The 18477-nt window shown below is 40.6% G+C and overlaps 1 protein-coding gene across 4 annotated transcripts in view; it reads right to left on the bottom strand.

Annotated features, from left to right (window-relative positions):
* Positions 1–18477, bottom strand: part of Tprg1 (tumor protein p63 regulated 1) — a 142553-nt gene that overhangs the window by 6796 nt on the left and 117280 nt on the right. For all 4 annotated transcript variants that reach the window (XM_031363546.1, XM_031363542.1, XM_031363543.1 and 1 more), the window contains exon 5: positions 4568–4721. In XM_031363546.1, coding sequence (XP_031219406.1) covers positions 4568–4721 — 154 coding nt within the window. The remainder of the gene's footprint in view (positions 1–4567; positions 4722–18477) is intronic.

Raw genomic sequence — 18477 nt, 5'->3', positions numbered from 1 at the left:
CTGTCTCTCTCTCTCTCTCTCTCTGTCTCACACACACACACACACACACACACACACACACACACTCACTCAAAGTATCTCATGTATATACACAAAGAAGTACTGTAGGTTTATACCAAGTTCTGTGAATATTAGTAGCTGTTAGGTAGGTATAGATGTATTTCTCTTAATGTGGCCTGAGTTCACTCACTTAATCCTTGTGCTTAAGTGCCTTGATTTTTTTTTTTTTTGGTTTTTCGAGACAGGGTTTCTCTGTGTAGCCCTGGCTGTCCTGGAACTCACTCTTGTAGACAAGGCTGGCCTCAAACTCAGAAATCTGCCTGCCTCTCCCTCCCAAGTGCTGGGATTAAAGGCGTGCGCCACCACTGCCCGGCAGTGCCTTGATTCTTAAAATGAAGATATTGACACCGATTTTATAGTGTCTTGGTTGATTTACATGACAATACACACCACAAACAATAAAGATAAAGTAAACTGATAAAATAAGGCGAGATTCTTTCTGTGTACTGTGTAAGTATATTAAATGCAAAATAATCTAGTACCTTACATTTTCACAGTTGTGTATTATAAACAGTACAGAGCATGGCACATGTGCAGATTTCAAAAGATTTTAAGGTAGGCAGGTAAGAAGAACTGGAAAGAAACCTTTTGAGCCAAGGGTTTGCTAGATGTGGAAGTAGCCTTCATTTGCAGTGGTGGTAACATGAAGTTCCATCTCATTTTAGAAACAAGATTAGGTGGCCATGTTAAGAGATATGTATAAACTTGAATTTGAATACCTATATGCATTAATACTTCCCTGCCAAGCACCTTCGTTAGCAACTCCCAGTAACTCAACCCTGATGTCATGGCATCTGAGCCGAGTGATCTCTCTCAACATTCTCTGGAGCAGTTCAGACCTAAACTTCTACCTGCCTGACTACTCTACCGATTCTTTGAGCATATCAGTTCAGAAGCTAAACTAACCCCTCCCACTCATGATTATCTCCATTCAGAGTTAGTGTAACCACTCTCTAACAACCCAGGAACTACCTCATCCTAACTTCTTTACGGTTTTCTATGTCATGTCAGTCGTGTGCTTTTTATTAACCCCCTGCTGATTAATTCAAAAATTTCTCGAGCCGGGCGTGGTGGCGCACGCCTTTAATCCCAGCACTTGGGAGGCAGAGGCAGGTGGATTTCTGAGTTCGAGGCCAGCCTGGTCTACAGGGTGAGCTCCAGGACAGCCAGGGCTATACAGAGAAACCCTGTCTCGAAAAACCAAAAAAAAAAAAAAAAAAAATTTCTCACTCCATATATACTATTACACCTAACTTTATCAAGCTCTTATTTCTATTAGCTAAGTCAGTATATATTCATATTAGGAGAATCTGTGCACAGCGGCTGAACTAATCTTTCTCTGAGGACGTTATATACACCTTTATCTACCTCCAGGCTTTTTCACTGGAATCAAACTTCTGTTTCAGTCCACTGATTTCCACACTTAACTCACTGCCTATTTACCAGCTTCTTATGTTAAATACTTACATTCATATGGTTCAAATGTTATCTCGTTTATGTTTGTATCCTTAGTAACAATCCTACCTGTATTCTGCAAATGCCAGAAAGTGTTCAGTGAACAAAGGGATGCTAAGCGAGGTGCTCTGGGAAGGATGAGTTTGAGTACATCTTTAGTAATAAGTTGTTTCATTAGCTTGTAAGTTATTTAAACATTTTGATGATGTAACTCAACTTCACAGTTTCTCATCCCTGCATGTTTGTAAAATGGAGGTGAATTGCTTCCTGAGTTTGGGTTAGCATTTCTCCCATTTTTCTCTTCTTCCTATTTTATTAATAAGAGAAATTGAAAAAATCTTAATCCTTTAAAAATCTCACGTTACATGAAAATATTCACATAAGCACTATTCAAGATTCAAGAAGCCCTCCTCAGATCTCCTCTTCTCCATTAATTTAGCAAAGCCATACTCAAACTCAATCCTGGAAAAAGCCATGATTACTTATAATGTTATGACATATCCGCCAACAACAAAAAGAAGCTGAGACTTGGGGACCTAGATCAAAGGCTTAACATCTCACATCTCATATGGAAATCATTTGCTTTCCCAGAGGGTTTTATTTGGAAGGATCTTTGAGAAGAATTGGCTTTAGAAAGTGAAAGTCCCAGGCTGATGCTAGAAAGAAACAAAAGACCTTGAATATGGATGACCTAATAGTTTAAAAAGAAATGATTTTGCAATGATCTCCTTGACCATACTCTAAACTTGTTCCTCCAGATTGTACCCTACACAATGTCCCCCTTGGTCAGTGTTCATCCCTTGGAAAAACCTTCTACTCTGCTCTGTAAGAAATTCTACCTATCTTCTATACATTCACATAAAGAAAGGGAAACCTCAAAATCAACACATTTGTATAGTAATATGATTGACTAAAAAACAACCAAACAACTAAAATTCATAATATTCTTATAGCCATGCATATGCTTCATATACACACATGTACATACACAAGCATGCACATGCACGCATATACATATGTGTACACACACACACACACACACACACAGACACACACACACGGAGCTCTAGTACTTATATAAGGCTCTATTCTCCCAATTACATTCATGAATGCTTAGGCAATGATTCAAACTCCCTTTAATATTTTACCTTTAATGTTCTTTGAAAAATTGTTTGATTTCATCTGTATGTAGCAGACTAAAACAAAGTATCACCAGGACATCTCATTTCTCTGTAGCTCATAGAACATGCTCCTTAATCATTCACTGTAAACTTCTTCCAGCAAAGGACATTCAGAATTAAGTACCTACTGCATTAAATCGAAGAAATAAGAGAGGACTTGTCCCAGGGAGTGATGCATTTCAAAACTAAATCACTTGGTATTTATATTGGCTAGTATGAAAATTCAGCTATTAATACAAAAATATATATCATTTTAATGATTAAATAAAGTTTTTCTTTAAAGTAAAAGGACATTCTCTTCAGAAAATTCATCATTATGCTTTTTAGTCTGGATTAATAAGCATCTTGTCTCTTCCATCACTACTCATAATAACAATGAAAACCAGGAGTTTGGGGAGGGTGTGAACTGGAGAGGACAGAGGCTATGATGGGAGCAGGTGTGTTTCTCAAAATGACTTCTGAACAAAGGGTGATCTGGTACTCTGAAGTTGGGCTCTTTAGTCTGAAGCTCTCCCTCGCCTCTTGACTCCTTCAGCAAGTCTGCTCTTAGAGCAAGGGAGGGTGGAAGCTGCATGGTGCTGGTCTTGGTTCCCACTTGGCTTTGTTTTCTCCGCTGTAAGTGGTAAAGAGTCAGCCTGGGAGCTGATGTTGATGCTTTGCCTGTGGGATTTCGAAACTGATGTCATATGAAGTGCAGCAACATGATCCCTGCACTAATTCAGTACGGGCAGCAGTTGGAGCCAGGGTCAGCTCTGAAACCATGAACCTCTGAGGACACCTGCATGAATCCCAAGAGGACTGCTAATTTTCCCTAGGAGCAGAAAGGATTGAAGCCAGTTTCTCTCTGCATTAGACGGCAATTAAGATCCCATCCAGCTTCTAATCACAGACATGGCACCTCAAAGGTTCATACAGTAAGGTACTTACCAATTTATTTATTTACACCACACAAACTGACTTGAGTAAAAGTGTAAACTAATGCAAGAATTCTAATGTACTATCGACAGGACTTACCAACAACCAAATTTTGAATTTATACTAAGTGAGTTATAATATTTTAAGGTAAACAACAGACATCAAGGTAAACATTTAAAAAGGACAAAAAAGACGACAAGTTCTACATCTATATGTACACACTCATATGTGTATTGGGTTTTGTGAAAATAGCTTGATTTTTCACTGAATCTTTAACCTCAGTTATTTTACTTTCTAACTGTATACAGTGTCCCTGAACTTAAGTCACCTGGAAACAATGAGAGAATAGTCCAAGGGACTGTCCCTGACACTGAAGACCACAGAATCTGAGAGAATGACAGTTGAAGGCTTAGCTAGAACCACAGCTGCTCTGAGTTCTGTGGACCACTTAAGCATGCTATTCGTTTGAGTGGGCAACAGTCCAGTGAGATCAGCAGGAAGGGGAGAGTCTACCACATTCACTCTAGACATGAGACCACCAAGACCATCCCATGGAAAGAAATGACCTCCTGTGGTCTGGCCACAGAGCCAGTATGACAAAATATACTTCACACTATTCCATATTTCTTCCCAGAATATGCCAATTAAAACGTACCTGTATAGAGAAAAGTCACTTGTACCCTCTTGCAATAAATACAGTGAATCCAACATAAATACTGTACTTTTTAATAACATTCTACTAAAAGAAGACACCAAGAGGGAAGAGGCACATTATGGTCACATAACTATAATATATAAATGGTTTCTATGAAATAGTTATACTCATTACATGTATGAAGAGGCATTAAACTTTTATCTGACCTTCAGGTTGCATCTGAACAGTTTTTAAGACATATTATGTTCTATAAGCACACAAGTTTGCCAACACAGATAACAAGTGATAAGATGCCACCTACCTTGCAGATCTCAAGGAACTTCTCACTGGTGTGTTTCATAGGATGCTCAGTGAATGTGGCATAGGGAACCTCAGTGGACCACGGGTTCCAACGAGACAATAGAGACCACCCCTCGATGCTCCCCCAGAAAATCCTTAGGCCTTCTCCTGGTCTCCTAAAGGAAGGAGATTTTTATTAGATTGAAGATTTCTCATAGATAAGTCAGCAAGAAGAATGTGGCAATGGACTGTGGTCCTCCACTTAGCCTATTTCTCCTGAGGTAAGTGATTTATCTCAAACCAAACTAGTAAGGAATGTAGGAGGTAAAAGGATGGACTTGCTTTCAAGCTGGGTAGGTGCAAAAAGCTGTTGAGAATCCACATGGAAATGTGAGCCTCACTTTCAGGACAGTGGCCATAGCTGGAAATAGAGATGCTGGCTTCATGCTGATGCTCTGATGAGAGGAAGGAGGAGGTGTCAAACAGTGGGACATGGACACCAAGAGAAGAGATGACATGAGGAGAAGCCATCATTTAGTTTTTAAAACATTATTACTTTTAAATTTTATTTGCATTGGTGTTTGTCTGTCTGTATGAGAGGGTTGGTGTGTCTGTATGTGTGAGGGGGTTGGTTCCTCTGAAACTGGAGTTACAGACAGTTGTGAACTACCATGTGAGTGCTGAGAATTGAATACTGACCCATCTCCCCAGTCCCCAAAGCCAATCATTTAAACAGAGTAGTAAGCAGAAGGAAGAACTGATGAAAAAGAACATAAGATCTGCTTCCTGCACAAAGTCTATCTGATGACGCGGCAGCAAAGGTCACACACCCATAGATTCTACCGGCTTCTATTCCTAACCTTGTCCTGATGCCTAAGGTGTAGAAGAAAGTCGTTGTCTGATACAACCTAGTCATCTGTTGGATCCAAATGCAAAGCAAGGGAAATTCAAACAGGAATAGGAGGCAAGTAAGTCTTGGCAGAGGAAGAGTGTGGATATACTGTGGAGAACTCTCATGTCCATAGCCTCTTCTCACCTTGATGTGCCCATCAGAATTTAGGGTTTGCAGTTTCAGCTCACTCAGGATGCAGAGAGGTGTTTGGAGGTTAATTAAGCCAAGCTCAGGTGCCATGCACTCAACAAGCTTTAGAACCAAGTTGGCTGTAATTCTAAGCAGCTCCATGAGGGAAGCATCCCACTCGGCTCATTTCTTCTAGAAATTCAATCCTGGGATTTTGAGATTGAAAAACCCGAGCTTAACTGCGGTGCCTTTACAAAGCTGTCACTTCCTGTATTAAGGAGGGATTCCTCCAGGAATATCAAGTGTTTTCTGAATGTTTAGCCGCACAGAGGTGAGTGTAAACAGTCTCCTGCGCATACTCACACCGCTCCTCCCTCTCAAGCTGTGTCTTACAAAAGGAAAGAAGAAAAGGCACCTGGCACAACTCACCACCCAGTTCTCAGTATTTGGTGATTGGACTCGAAAGCTGAAACTCAACAGTTTTTTGTACTTAGTCCTTTGCCCAAAAAAGTATAAGAGAAAAAGAAAAAAGAAAAAAGAAAGAAAAAAAGAAGGAAGGAAGGAAGGAAGGAAACCTCTGAACTTCCATTTCAAACCTACCTTCTCAGAGGCTGTATTGACTCTAGTTAAACCCTGTGTTTTTCTCATTTTTTTTTTCTGCCCAGGTAATAAATCTCAAGCTTTATGAATACCCGCTTGCTGGTTTATGGAGGATTCTGGCTTGAGCCAATTAAAACAACTTGCACAATAGAATTATTTACTGCTTCATATGTCAATTTGGGCACCAAGTACAATTTTGTTTATCCAAAAGAGATGAGTAATAACCATCAAGATAGCTTCTCTAGTAAGCCCACTTTGTCTTTTATTCAAGGAAGTCTTAAATGAAAGGCTAGCCTAAGACTCACGAAGGCTAATGAGTTAAATATCTTATCATCTTGACTATGGTCATGACCTTTCCCAGAATACTAGAGTCTGTTAAGAAACTGGGAAGAAAATATAAAGTTAAGTATCTCCCTTCCCCCAATGAGTAACATTTAAATCGAGGCTTGCCAGGCCCCAGTTCTGGGAGGAGTGGGAAAGGACTGTGATAGGGGTGCATTGTATGAGATTTCCAAATAATTAATAAAAATATTATGTTGAGGGAAAAATATCTGTGGTATCCTTCTCTTCTGTTAAATGTCTTTGGGACAATTATGGTGACTACACACATCTTTATGCCCAGAAATATTTTAACTTATGTTAAACATTAACTTAGGTTCATAAAAGTAAAATGCAAGTTAATAAAATAGAGAATGAAGCACAGCAAGGTGTCAAACATTTTTTGTCAATCAGGATTTTGACTCTTAATACAGTAGGGTGATGGACAAGTCACATTTCCCTATCTGAATTGTTTTGCAAGTTGGAAGCTGATTTATTTCTCCTTCTGAATCTTCTGAATATGGTTGTACATACAATAAAATTTATATGACCTCCACTATGATTCTTTAGTCTTTTAGGGTTTGTGACATTTAGTTATGTCAGTAACTAGGACGACTATAGAGGTCTGCTCATGACACACATATCAGGCAGCTCCTAAGCAGCTGGACCTGCAGCTCCAAGGACTCTGATGCCCTCCATCATCACCCTATTCCCCATTCCACACACACATTTACATGCACACAGATATATACATACATCAATAATAAAATCTTTTTTACAAAAAGAATACATGAAAAAAGATTTGCAGGCTGTATGACATTATCCAATGAACACATATTCAAAGCTTGATACATAGTTTATACCTTTTATTTCATTTAATCTAGACAGTAATGCATTCTGAACAAACTCGAGAGGTGTAAGTGTAATTATAGGAAACAAAGAACAGACTTAATCAGGCCATCAAGTCAAGAACTGCTAAGGAACTGGAACAAACAGGACGTAGGAAGGAGCTTCAGCACAGGAAGTCTCAGAAGGTTTCATCCTGGTCAAAGCCATCAACCCTTTCTCCCATATGACTCTGCCTCCAGAACACTTCCTATGTGCTCTGGCTGCTTTCCAAGTCCTGGTCTAGTCGAGTGATTCTCAGCCTTCCCAGTGCTGTGACCCTTTAATATAGTTCTTCCTGTTGTGGTGACCTCCCCCCCATCATAAAATTAGTTTTTTTCATTGCTACTTAATAATTGTAATTGTGCTTACTCTTATGAGTTGTAATGTAAATATCTGATACTCAGGATATCTGATACAGGACCCGTAAAAGGGTCATTTGACCTCCAAAGGTGTCAGAACCCACAGGTTAAGAACTGATGGCCTAGTGCCTATGATGTCCTGAACTTTTAAGTTCTTTGAATAGAACTCTGAGTGGAAAGTTTAAGCCTGTTTTCAATTCTGATTTCCTCAGATGAAATGAATGCAGCTCCTGAACTAGCTTTTCTAACAGGTTAAGTGAATCCCTTTATCAGAAGTGGTCATCTAACCCACCCTACATGCCCTGTCTTCAGTGCCACCACTTATTTAGACACGTTGCAAGATTTTCCCTGTCCAATCACAAGGGCAGTGGGAGGCTTGTGATTGGACAGGAGAAGGGAGGAGGAGGGAGGAGTTGAGGGGACACAGAGAGAGGTCTCAGGAGGAGCAAGAGAACCCAGAATGGAGGCCGATGTAGTGTTATCAAAAGGTTAGAATAAATTGGGTTAAAGCCTTATCGTTATCATTTGGCTCTGAAATTATTGTATTTCCATCTTGTAAATTGTGTTATTATTGATACGTAAATCTGATTGGCTAGTTAAGCATTAAGAGTCATGATTTGACTGGGTAATTAAGTGTTGAGATGGCTAACTAGGGGTGTAGGGGACGTTTTGTGAAAGCAAGAGGAACTGGGGAGTGGGGGGGGGTCTGGGAGAGCAGCGTCCTAGAGATGGCCCAGCGGGAGTCCTGTGGCCTCTCAGGGCCCTTGAGTTAGCAGCCTAGAGGAGATCACCTGGTGCAGAGGCTAGCTCTAGAGAGCTGTTGGCGATGGCAGGAGCGCAGGAGCATGGCCTGGGCCCCCGCTAAGAGTTTGTGGGTTCACTTTTTTAATATTTCCCGCAACCTAGACAGACCCTGTTCATGCAGTTGTAGCCAGTGAGGGACATAGACCCTACATTCTAGAAGCAAATCAGATGATCTCTGAGCCTGCTTGGCCACCATTTCATCTTTCCAGACCAACAGAAACACACACATAGAAACCTTAAAGAAGTGAAAGATTCTCCTTGTGACTTTTGTTTATTTCACCGTTTTATCCTCTGCATTTGGCCTCCATTTTCATAGTTCTGAAAGCAAGGAAGGTGAGGTAGTCTTTGCTCCTGGTAAACAACACTGTCTTAAAGAAAGAGGCTAAACTAGAGTGACAGCTTCATGACAGAGCAAGTCCCTCCAGGAGAGAGTCTGCTGGAAAGTTTGCGATGGTCAATTTTAGGATCCTAGACTTCCTAAGTTAGAAGGAACTTTCCAAGATGTTTTCCATATCCTCTCCCTCTCCTTCTACCCCTCCCCTCTCCCTACTCCCCAGCCTGTCTCTCTCACACACACACATGCTAAGAACTAGAATATTCAGAAAGCCTCAGTTTTTTTTTTTTAGACCCATGTTAATTATCTGCTTTACTCAGTGACTCACAATTCTAAAATACAGTTATTGGCAGTGTAGAAAGCCAACGCAATTACTATTTTCAATCACCACAGCAAACTGGGTTTACCTTCTATAGCGACGAAGCAAGGGCATGCTGAAGGAGTGGGTTTATAAGCAAGAACTTAAACACACAAGACCAGAGGACTATGTACAGGAAGAAGTATGTTTTAAGTGCACAAGGTAACTCCAAGTTTGAAGGGAAAGACACATCCTGTTAATCACAAGCTTCAGGAGGCAGGATCAATTGTTTGTAGGAAGGCCTTCTCTCCTTCCTGAACTAAGAAATGTGCTCTATCCTTGCCCTCTCGGAGTTAAAATTTGTTCATTCCCTGAGTTAGGTTTTTCTTGCCGTGCATTATTTTGCCTAGGACAACACAGGCAACTTCCTGACTTCTGCTCGCCTAGCTCGCTCTCCCAAGAGTCCTGTAGGCCTCCCAAGAGTCCTCTAGGCCTCCCAAGAGTCCCTGCTAAGGCATGAGCCAAAGACTGGTCCCCAGAAGGAGAAATAGCAGCTTCCATTATTACCTCGTCAGCGGGCCCCTCCTTTCCACCCATCTCAAATCTCAAAGCTGCACCACAGAATTAAAAACATCGCTTGAGGCACTGAATGGAGATTTATGAGGAAGCACAGATATTAACTCTTACCCTAAACGCAGGGCGTGTGCTTGTAAGTACTGGTGAGCAAACACAGGGAGGCCGCAGGAGGGGTGGGGGCAGGACAGAGCAGCTCAGAACACTGCAGCTTATTTTCTTCCTGCCTCCTTTTTCCTACCTCACCGCTTTCATGGTTGAAAGGCCGATCTTCTAGACCCACTGAAATGTTAGTCCCTTTGCTTATTTAATCTGGACAAAAGCAGGGGCCGAGTTGGCATCGTGCAGTGGGTATTCAAGTCTCCCTTGTTCATTGAATGACCTCAGATGAAATATTTTCCATGACAAGAACCCAAAAGACGCTGGCACAGAGTCAGACAATGAGATCTGCAGAATGTGTTTACATTCTCTCAGTGTCCCTAGGCTGTTCCAAGCCCATAGGCAGGTGCTGCCTTTATCTACTCTCTTTGCTCACCTGGCTCCCTCCCAGAAGTTTCCAGGGCCTTGGGCTCTGTGAGATTAACCATTTACTGGCATGGGCAACCAGGAAACTCCGTAGGTTATGTTGAAGGAGGGGAAAGTAAGTGACAAAATCAGAAGCACCGCAGCCTTCATAAGCAGAGCCTTGGAGACGTTGTGCTTACCTGTAGAACTTTCCAGAACCCCAATACCCTTTCAGATAGCTATCTTACTTGATGACTTGAACAGGTAACTTCTCTCCAGGTATCCCATTTATGAAACCACAGAGATAATGATAGATTATCTCTACGGGTTTGGTTCTCTGTTTCCCTTCTAGAAGAGGACCTGTGCTGAAAGACCAAATCTTATATTGCATCCACTAAACAAGACATCAATAAAAATGGCCACTTAATGAGCCATAAAAAGGTCTCAGGCACTTGCTGAGACCCGACCTGAAGATGGTCTTTAACTGCAGGCATACAGACCTCAAGGTATTAAATCAAAGGCCCAAACCAAAGAAACCGAGAGTGAATTGTTACAAAAAAGGGTCACCAAGTGCGTTGTGCATGTCCCACGCTGATAGTCCTTAAGGTCCTTACAAAGCTGATCTATACGCCTTGGAAGAACTGTGTCTGACCAGCCAAGTCAATGGTGGAGGGGAAGAAGTCCCCCCCCCCAAACAAGGGTTTACCCTAAGGTTTTATGATTCAGAGTGTTAAAATGTGCATATGAATGAGATTGTTGAATTACACCAATATTGTAAAGCTAAATTTTAGGATAATAAGCTTCCTAGACTGGCAATCAGCTAAACTGGATTCAGGCTCACAATAGCTGTCTTTGTGGCTTGGATCTCTGTACTCTTCTGAGTCACTATTTCTCTTCTTGTAAGAGAGAAGTAACTCTACCTTAGATCATCTCTAGGGGAGTTCTAGTGTTCAGCACTTCTGACCCACCAGGGCCAAAGGATTGCATACTTTTGCATTCTGTTTAAATGACATAGAAGTGTTACTTTTTTTTTTAATTCAGAACTTATGAGGTTAGATTTTTTTTTAAGAAGGAAATTATTCTAAAAATCATCCACTTACTGTCTTAGATTATGCTAAAAATAACCAATTTTGCAATCCCTTAATAAAAGTTGTCCCAGTCCCCACATGTTTTGGCTAAGAAAGGATTTACTGTTCACCACTTATGTCCCATCACCCTTGACTCCTTAATGCTACAGAAACGGAGACTGGACTCTGTAAGGCTCCCCTGATTATACTCAAAGCTCACAGGATCTGCATGCTCTCTAGCACTTCCCTCTATGAACGTGGCCACCAACTGCCAGAAGAGATGATTTGTTCAGAGTCTAAGCGATGCTCGACTGCGATACTCGACTGCTAAGTTTATTAGTTGTGTGTCCTAATGCCATCCCACTGCCATTTCCTGTTGTTATCAACATGTTGCTCCAGACTGTTGTTTCTCTTCTTCTAGCTTTATTTAAAAAAAAAAACAAAAAACAAAAAAAAAAAAAACAATTAACAGGGAACCTAGTCAATATTACTATTGGTCAAAGGCAAATAGTTAAAGAAAAATACCCCTCTTCTCAGGCCATTTTCTCTAATGGAAATACATGTTTCAGAGAGAAAAGCCGAGTTTCTCTGGTGCCATTTAAGTGGAGAGCTAATCCAGCTGACAGTGATGCTAATAGACAAAACTTACAATTCTTTTAGAGTTGAGCACTTACATGGCCTATTTGGAGTCTGTATCTGTCGTGCCGGCATTAAAAATGATGCCTGGGATTAGAGAGAGCTCAGATGATAAAGTGCTTCAAACTGAAACCATGACGCCCGGGCTTTGGATTCCCCAGAACCCACTGAAAAAGCTGAGTGTGGCCACATGAACCTGTAATCATAGAGCCATAGGCACAGAGACAGGAGGACCCCTGGAGCTTTTTGGCCATCTACTCTTCCCAAATCAGTGAACTCCAGGTTCATTGGAAGACTCTGTCTCAAAATGTAAGGTGAAATGTGAGAAAGGAAGACAACTGACATCAGTCTCTGGCTTTCACATGCTTGAGCAATACATGCACCATCCATAAACACATCCTATGCATACAACACAGACAGACAGACAGACAGACAGACATATACACACCTTTCTACTAATGAGACTGGCATAAAATTTTGTCACTTTTAGAGTCATACTCTGGCAAACCCTGAAATTGTTCTCTGGACAACAAGCTTGGTATTCTGTAATGCCTTCAAGTGTTATTCCCATAATATGTAACTATTACTTTAAGTAGGAATTCATATTTGCTAACCTATTTTTATAAGAACAAGAGAGATTTCTCTGGATTATATTGTAATGTGAATTCAGAGAAAGGAGCAAGCTCTGACAATGCAGTGTATGAAGGAAGACTCCAGTCACTCACTACATGTTTACTGATCACAAATTCATACGAAATCCTAGGCAAGTATTTCGAAAGCTGCATAGCTCCCAAGAAACCCATACTACACTTTGTAAAAGAGGTGGCCTCTTACCTGGTGGTTGACAGAAAGACAGAGAAACAGAGAAAGTGATTTTTAAAATATAACATGAAGTTAATTGAAGATGAAGGAACCCAGAAAAGCTATATAAGAAAAATAATGCACCATAAGCTATGATTTGTGCCTTTATTGTGACAATATTTATTTCTAGTTTGGGTACTTTTGAACAAACCATTGGAAGGAAGCAGGCCAGAAGAAGTCTAGAAGTCTAGAGAAGTTGTGATGGGGAGTTAGCGGTGGTGTTGAGCAAGACAACGGATTGTCTAATGAAGCCTGATGCTAACATGGAAGCCGCTGTGGGAAGTGGTTTAATTAACTGAGGAAACTTGTCTCTGGCTGCCAAGTTCACAACTGTAGAATGAAGAGGCATTGTGCTCACAGAGGTGAGTGGGACTCACCACCAAGCCAGATGTCCTCTTTGGTCCTCAGCCATGAATGGGGCTGAGCTCCTCCATCTGTCAGCCTCCTGCTACATACCATCAAAAAGATAAAGGAGAGGGAGACAGAGTATTGCATCAAAGTTTGGGTGGTAGCAGTGGTAATGGAGACAGAAAGAAACAAAAGACTAGCTATTAAAAGATACATAACAAGCCAAGTAGCAGGTTTTCTATTTTAAATAAGGAGAGTGTGATAACTTTTCTCTAAGATACACTGTATGAGTTAAAACATGAAGTTCTGAGCTACATTTGCTGCAGGACAGACTTTCAATATTTGCTAGTTAGTCTGTGTTGTGGAGAACACAATCACTTTTATATGTTTAATCCCACTGTCCCCTGTGAAGTTGCCCTTCTTTCAAAGAGATCATATGAAACACATAAGACACAGAGCTACTGGAATTAATGCCTGGTTTTTCTGAGCAAAAGGTAACAGTCACTTCATTTTTTTAGTCCACAGATCTGAGCTGAGTCTGAACACTGACCATGCTAGCTAACTAGGGGACACTTGAGAGAGAGGTTATCTATTCCTGGCAATGTCTGAAGTAGTGGAAAAGCAAGGCCAGTGATCCACAGCCAGTATGGTCAGTTCTAGTCTTTCTAACCTGGAAAGCAAGCTTCCCTGGCCCTAGCATCTTCTTCCTAGTCCACTGCCCTGGCACTGAACCTGAAGCACAGAAAATACTTTTTAAAAAATACTAGAAAGTTAGCACTGGTGATATAACTCGGGCATTATTTTTCTTCATTCAAAAAGGGCTCCAAAGGATTTACATTGTTTTAGTGTGGAAACAATAACATGCGTGGTTTGATAACAGGTATCGTCATAAGGCAAAGACTCTCACTCAGGGAAGGCGATAAGACCATCTTTAAATCTCACGGACAGCTCATAAGGTAGCTTTCCAGCCCCTGTTCTACACATAGTGAACCTGGGGTCCAAAGTCTTCCAGCAGCAAATTCACGCACTGATAGCAGAATTAGATTTTACAACTCCTAATAATCCCATGGTCTCCCATGGCAAAATAAGAGAATGAAGATTGATACCACTCACCCCAACAAGGTGAACAAGGAGTTCACCCCTGCCCTCAAGCAGATAAATATCAGTAGTCTCAGAGTATCCCCTCTTACTGGTAGCCATTCTTCTCCTGAACCCAACCTAGCCTCAACCTTTTAAAAGGTACTAAGGTTTTGTTTTGTTGTTATTTATTTGTTTGTTTTAACCACTCAGTGTTAAAACTCTTGATTCAACTAGGGCATTATTTTTCTTCACTCACTCTTACTTGACAGGGCCTAGATTGTTCTAGTGTGAAAATGATAACCTGTGTGTTTAAGGGATAAGCATCACCATGAGGCAAAGGCTAACCATCAACTCAGATTAATCCAGACAAAGTCAGAAACTGGCTCAGGGCCATCCAGTTGCCTGTGAGCTTCCGATATGACCTTCTCAGCCTAAAGTTCAGGACATTTTGAGTGGAGTTCTGCCATACATAAATATTCAATACCACAACTCCTCAGAGCTGCCACCAAATGCTTCAGCTTGCTGAGGCCGTCTTACATTAATAATGAGCATTTCAATAACATTTCACTAACGTATGATACAATTATCTTATGAGGTGACCAAACGAACTCTGGACTGTACAGAAATAGCTTCTGTATCTATGTCATGTCCACTGTCCCCACGGTCCCTGTCTTCCAATACATAACTAAATGCTTTAAAAAAAATAGGGCATCAATAGTCCTTACTCTGGAAAAAGTTATAATTTACATTTAATGGAAAAGGTTCATTCCTCAGACTAAAGGGATCTGATCACTCTTGTTTTTAATCTTTTATTAACCTATCATTCCGAATTGCATAGATGTTTTATGACTGCTAAGATGAACGTAGGAAACCCTATGTCAATTTTGAAGTTTACAAAAAGTTGTAGTTTTCAAGAAATGCCCAGGTGGGAGGTGCTGAATCCTGTATGTACATTGGTTGAGGAGATCTGAGTGTAATTTGCTATAGTTGCCCACATAAACACTGGCCATTTCTATGCCAAAGGGTTGCCAGGGAAAGAGACAAGAAATAACTCTATGCTAGGCTACAAGAAAAAAAAAAGCCATACAATTAAGGAAACATCTTGTGACAACTGTCTTTACTATGAATTGGTTGGAACATTAGGTGAATCCCATGAGTCCAGGGTTAGTTTTCATCTTCCACCTGAAAATGAACTTACTTTGGAGTATACTAAATATGTAAGCTTCAACATGTATATACTATCTTGGTTAAAAGTGAATCATACCTTCTGAGAAAAAAATGTTTTTCCAAATTGAATATTTCCATTTCCTTTCCATTAAACAAGCTTTAATGATTACATACAATATACATATTTTCCTCTTTAAATTTGTTAGTGGTACTTCATACAAATAGTGGGGGAAGAGCAAAACTGTTGATCTCTAACTATTGGTTTAAGATTTGTCTTATTTTATGAGCATGAGTGCTTCACCTAGGGTATGGACATCATGTCTATGTTTGGTGCCTGAAGAGGTTAGAAGAGGGCATCAGATCCCTTGGACCTAGAGTTCAGCATGTTTGGGAGCTGCCATGTTAATACTGAGAAGCAAATCTAACTCCTCTGCAAGAACAGCAAGTACTCTTCAGCAGCTGAAGCATGTCTCTACCCAGCCATCGCTAATGTCTAACACAGACGTAGTCTATACTCAACATTTTCCCTTAGTTGGTTATGGTCAACAAGAGTTATTCCAGTTGTCCTGAGAGAATGGCATGGTCCACATCCTGCTCCCTCCCTACCAAAGAAATGGAATTCTACCAAATACAGACAAAATTCATTTAGCAAATACTGCCTGCTTCCTATGAAGTACTCTGATATAATGAAAAAAAAAAAGAGATGCTTCGGGGAATAGCAGATTACATTACATTATACATTACTACAATTACTATTTGACCTTGGAAAAGCCACTATGGAGTCACATTCCATTTCCACATCTATCTGTTTAACTAACCCACCCATAAGCCTATATATAGAATGCTGGCTATCTCTCATTGCAGGTTTGAAGCTTCTCTTTACTAGAACTGAAAGGTAAACATGAAGTAACTGAGAACTCTGTGTTCTCATACCAATTCAGAAATGCATAGGGTAGAAAGGAAAAAGAAAGTGAGCCAAAAAGAAAAAAAAAAATACTAAACTATGTAAAAAAAAAAAATCAAGAAATTCTAGACATTTCCTGAAATAGAAATGATTCAACCATGTTCTGTAGCACTTATTTGCTTTGGGGGAAATGAGCTAAATTTTCCTGGGGCTTTTGATGTATCATTGTGATACAAATGCATTGCTTTGTGCATGTGAGCTTGAGGCTTTAGTATCTCTTGACCACTTGAGCTTTGCATTTCTCCCCCAGTCCAAAGCAACAGAATGGACAGAGAGCTGGATCCTCTCTCACAGTCCTTTTTTCCAGTCCTAGTCTCAGTTCCTCACTGGGGCAGGTTTTGCCTTTGTGGATTAGATAGAACTAACAACTTATGCTTCCATGTTCCATCACTGGGTTACTCTTCAAAAAAGAACCTCTTAGTCATCCCTCAGGCTCAAGTATACATCCAATGGAATCAAAATATTCTCTTAGATGTAGAGAACTCTCCAAAAGCTCACATACGCCTGGAAAGTCAATGTGGGGCCTTTGGGGCAGGGCATTTTGGAGTCTCAAGGCAGGACGAGCATAGTCTAGAGCGGTGGTTCTCAACCTGTGGGTGGAAACCAGTGGAAAACCCATATGTCACATAGTAAGTAGCATCACTGCCCAGTAGCAAAATTACAGTTATGAAGTAGCAACACAGACAAATTCATGTCTGGGGGTTCTTAAGACTTAGGGGGAAATGAGACTCGCAGGTTGAGAAGCACTGCTTGATTAACTTTAATATGCATTAAAATCATCCAAGACCTGTTGAACTGTAGATTCTTATTCAGGTGATCTAAAGTAGGGCCTGAGGTTCATGGCTCTGTACATATAAGCTCCTGGACATCCTGTTGCTAATGGACTTAAGAACAAATAGCTGGGTGGAAAAATTTGGGGTTAGGACTAGCCAATCCCCTTGTCCCTAAGGGCTCCTTTGTAAATTAACACAGCGAAGTAAGGGCAAAGCAGTGCTGCAGGAAATGTGGGCCCAAGGCATAGGTCTTCATTCAACAGTGAAAGTGGTCAGGGTGTTTATCCACAATTGCAGGACAGGAGTCTATGCAGAAGAAAGTTCTAGCAGTGATCTACAATTAAGTCCATCTCAAATCACAATCGAAATAAACTTTCTACCGTACAGTGGATGTATTGAACTTAATCTCTCTTCAAATTAATGTCATTTAGAAAACTAGCTAGTTCTGTGCTTGAAAAAAATCACTTAATGGTTAAACTGAAACAATTATTTATGGTAGATTCTCTCTACATGCAGATGTGTGTTTGTGTGTGTATATGTGTAAGAGTGTATGCATGTGTATGAGTATGCATGTGTGTATATGTGTGGGAGTATGTATATGTGTATGTGCATGTGTATGTATGTAAATATGTAAGTGTATATGGGTATATGTGTCGATGTGGGACTGTGTGTGTTTGTGTGTGTGTGTGTTGTATACGTGTGTCACTTACTTATTTTAGAAGATACCAGTCATAACAAACACCTCATCATTTCAACTCGTTCCCATTCAAGAAGGAAAAATCCCCTGGCCAGTCAGGCTCTTCTTGTCTGTATGTGGTTTAGTTCCCCATGTCCTTATTAAGGTACGTGATCAAGAAAGGCAAACAATACTGTGACAGTGAGCCCATCACTGAGACAATGCCATGGCAACCTCCCCCTTCTTCTGTAGGCAGGATACCTACCCCCTAGCCAACATCAACAGTCATTGTGTTGGTGACTTGCCACACTGAGGCTCACCTGGAGTTCACCCTCAAATAACAGTTTCTAACTTCTCTTTTTCCTATTCCCAGATGGGATTTCATACAGCAAATGTAACAGCAACAGTGGGGATTTCTGAGTCTCTGTCCCACCTGCTGCTGTAAAGTCCTTTGCGAAGGGTTGATTTTTCTAATTGACTTTGGGAGGCATTAGGCATGGAAAATGTACCTCATAGCTTAATTCCACATTTGGCAGCTGATCTTTCATAAAGAAGCTTTTGATCAGAAACTTTAAGGCAGAACAAACAAACTGTCCTGATGACTTATTTAGGCTAAGTGCTCAAGGCAAAAGCAAAAGCACTGAATGTTGTAATGTCTTGG

This window comes from Mastomys coucha, unplaced genomic scaffold, assembly GCF_008632895.1.
Source record: "Mastomys coucha isolate ucsf_1 unplaced genomic scaffold, UCSF_Mcou_1 pScaffold12, whole genome shotgun sequence".
NCBI lineage: Eukaryota > Metazoa > Chordata > Mammalia > Rodentia > Muridae > Mastomys > Mastomys coucha.
Note: the sequence above shows the minus strand (reverse complement) of the source record. Positions and strands in the feature narration are given on the sequence as shown.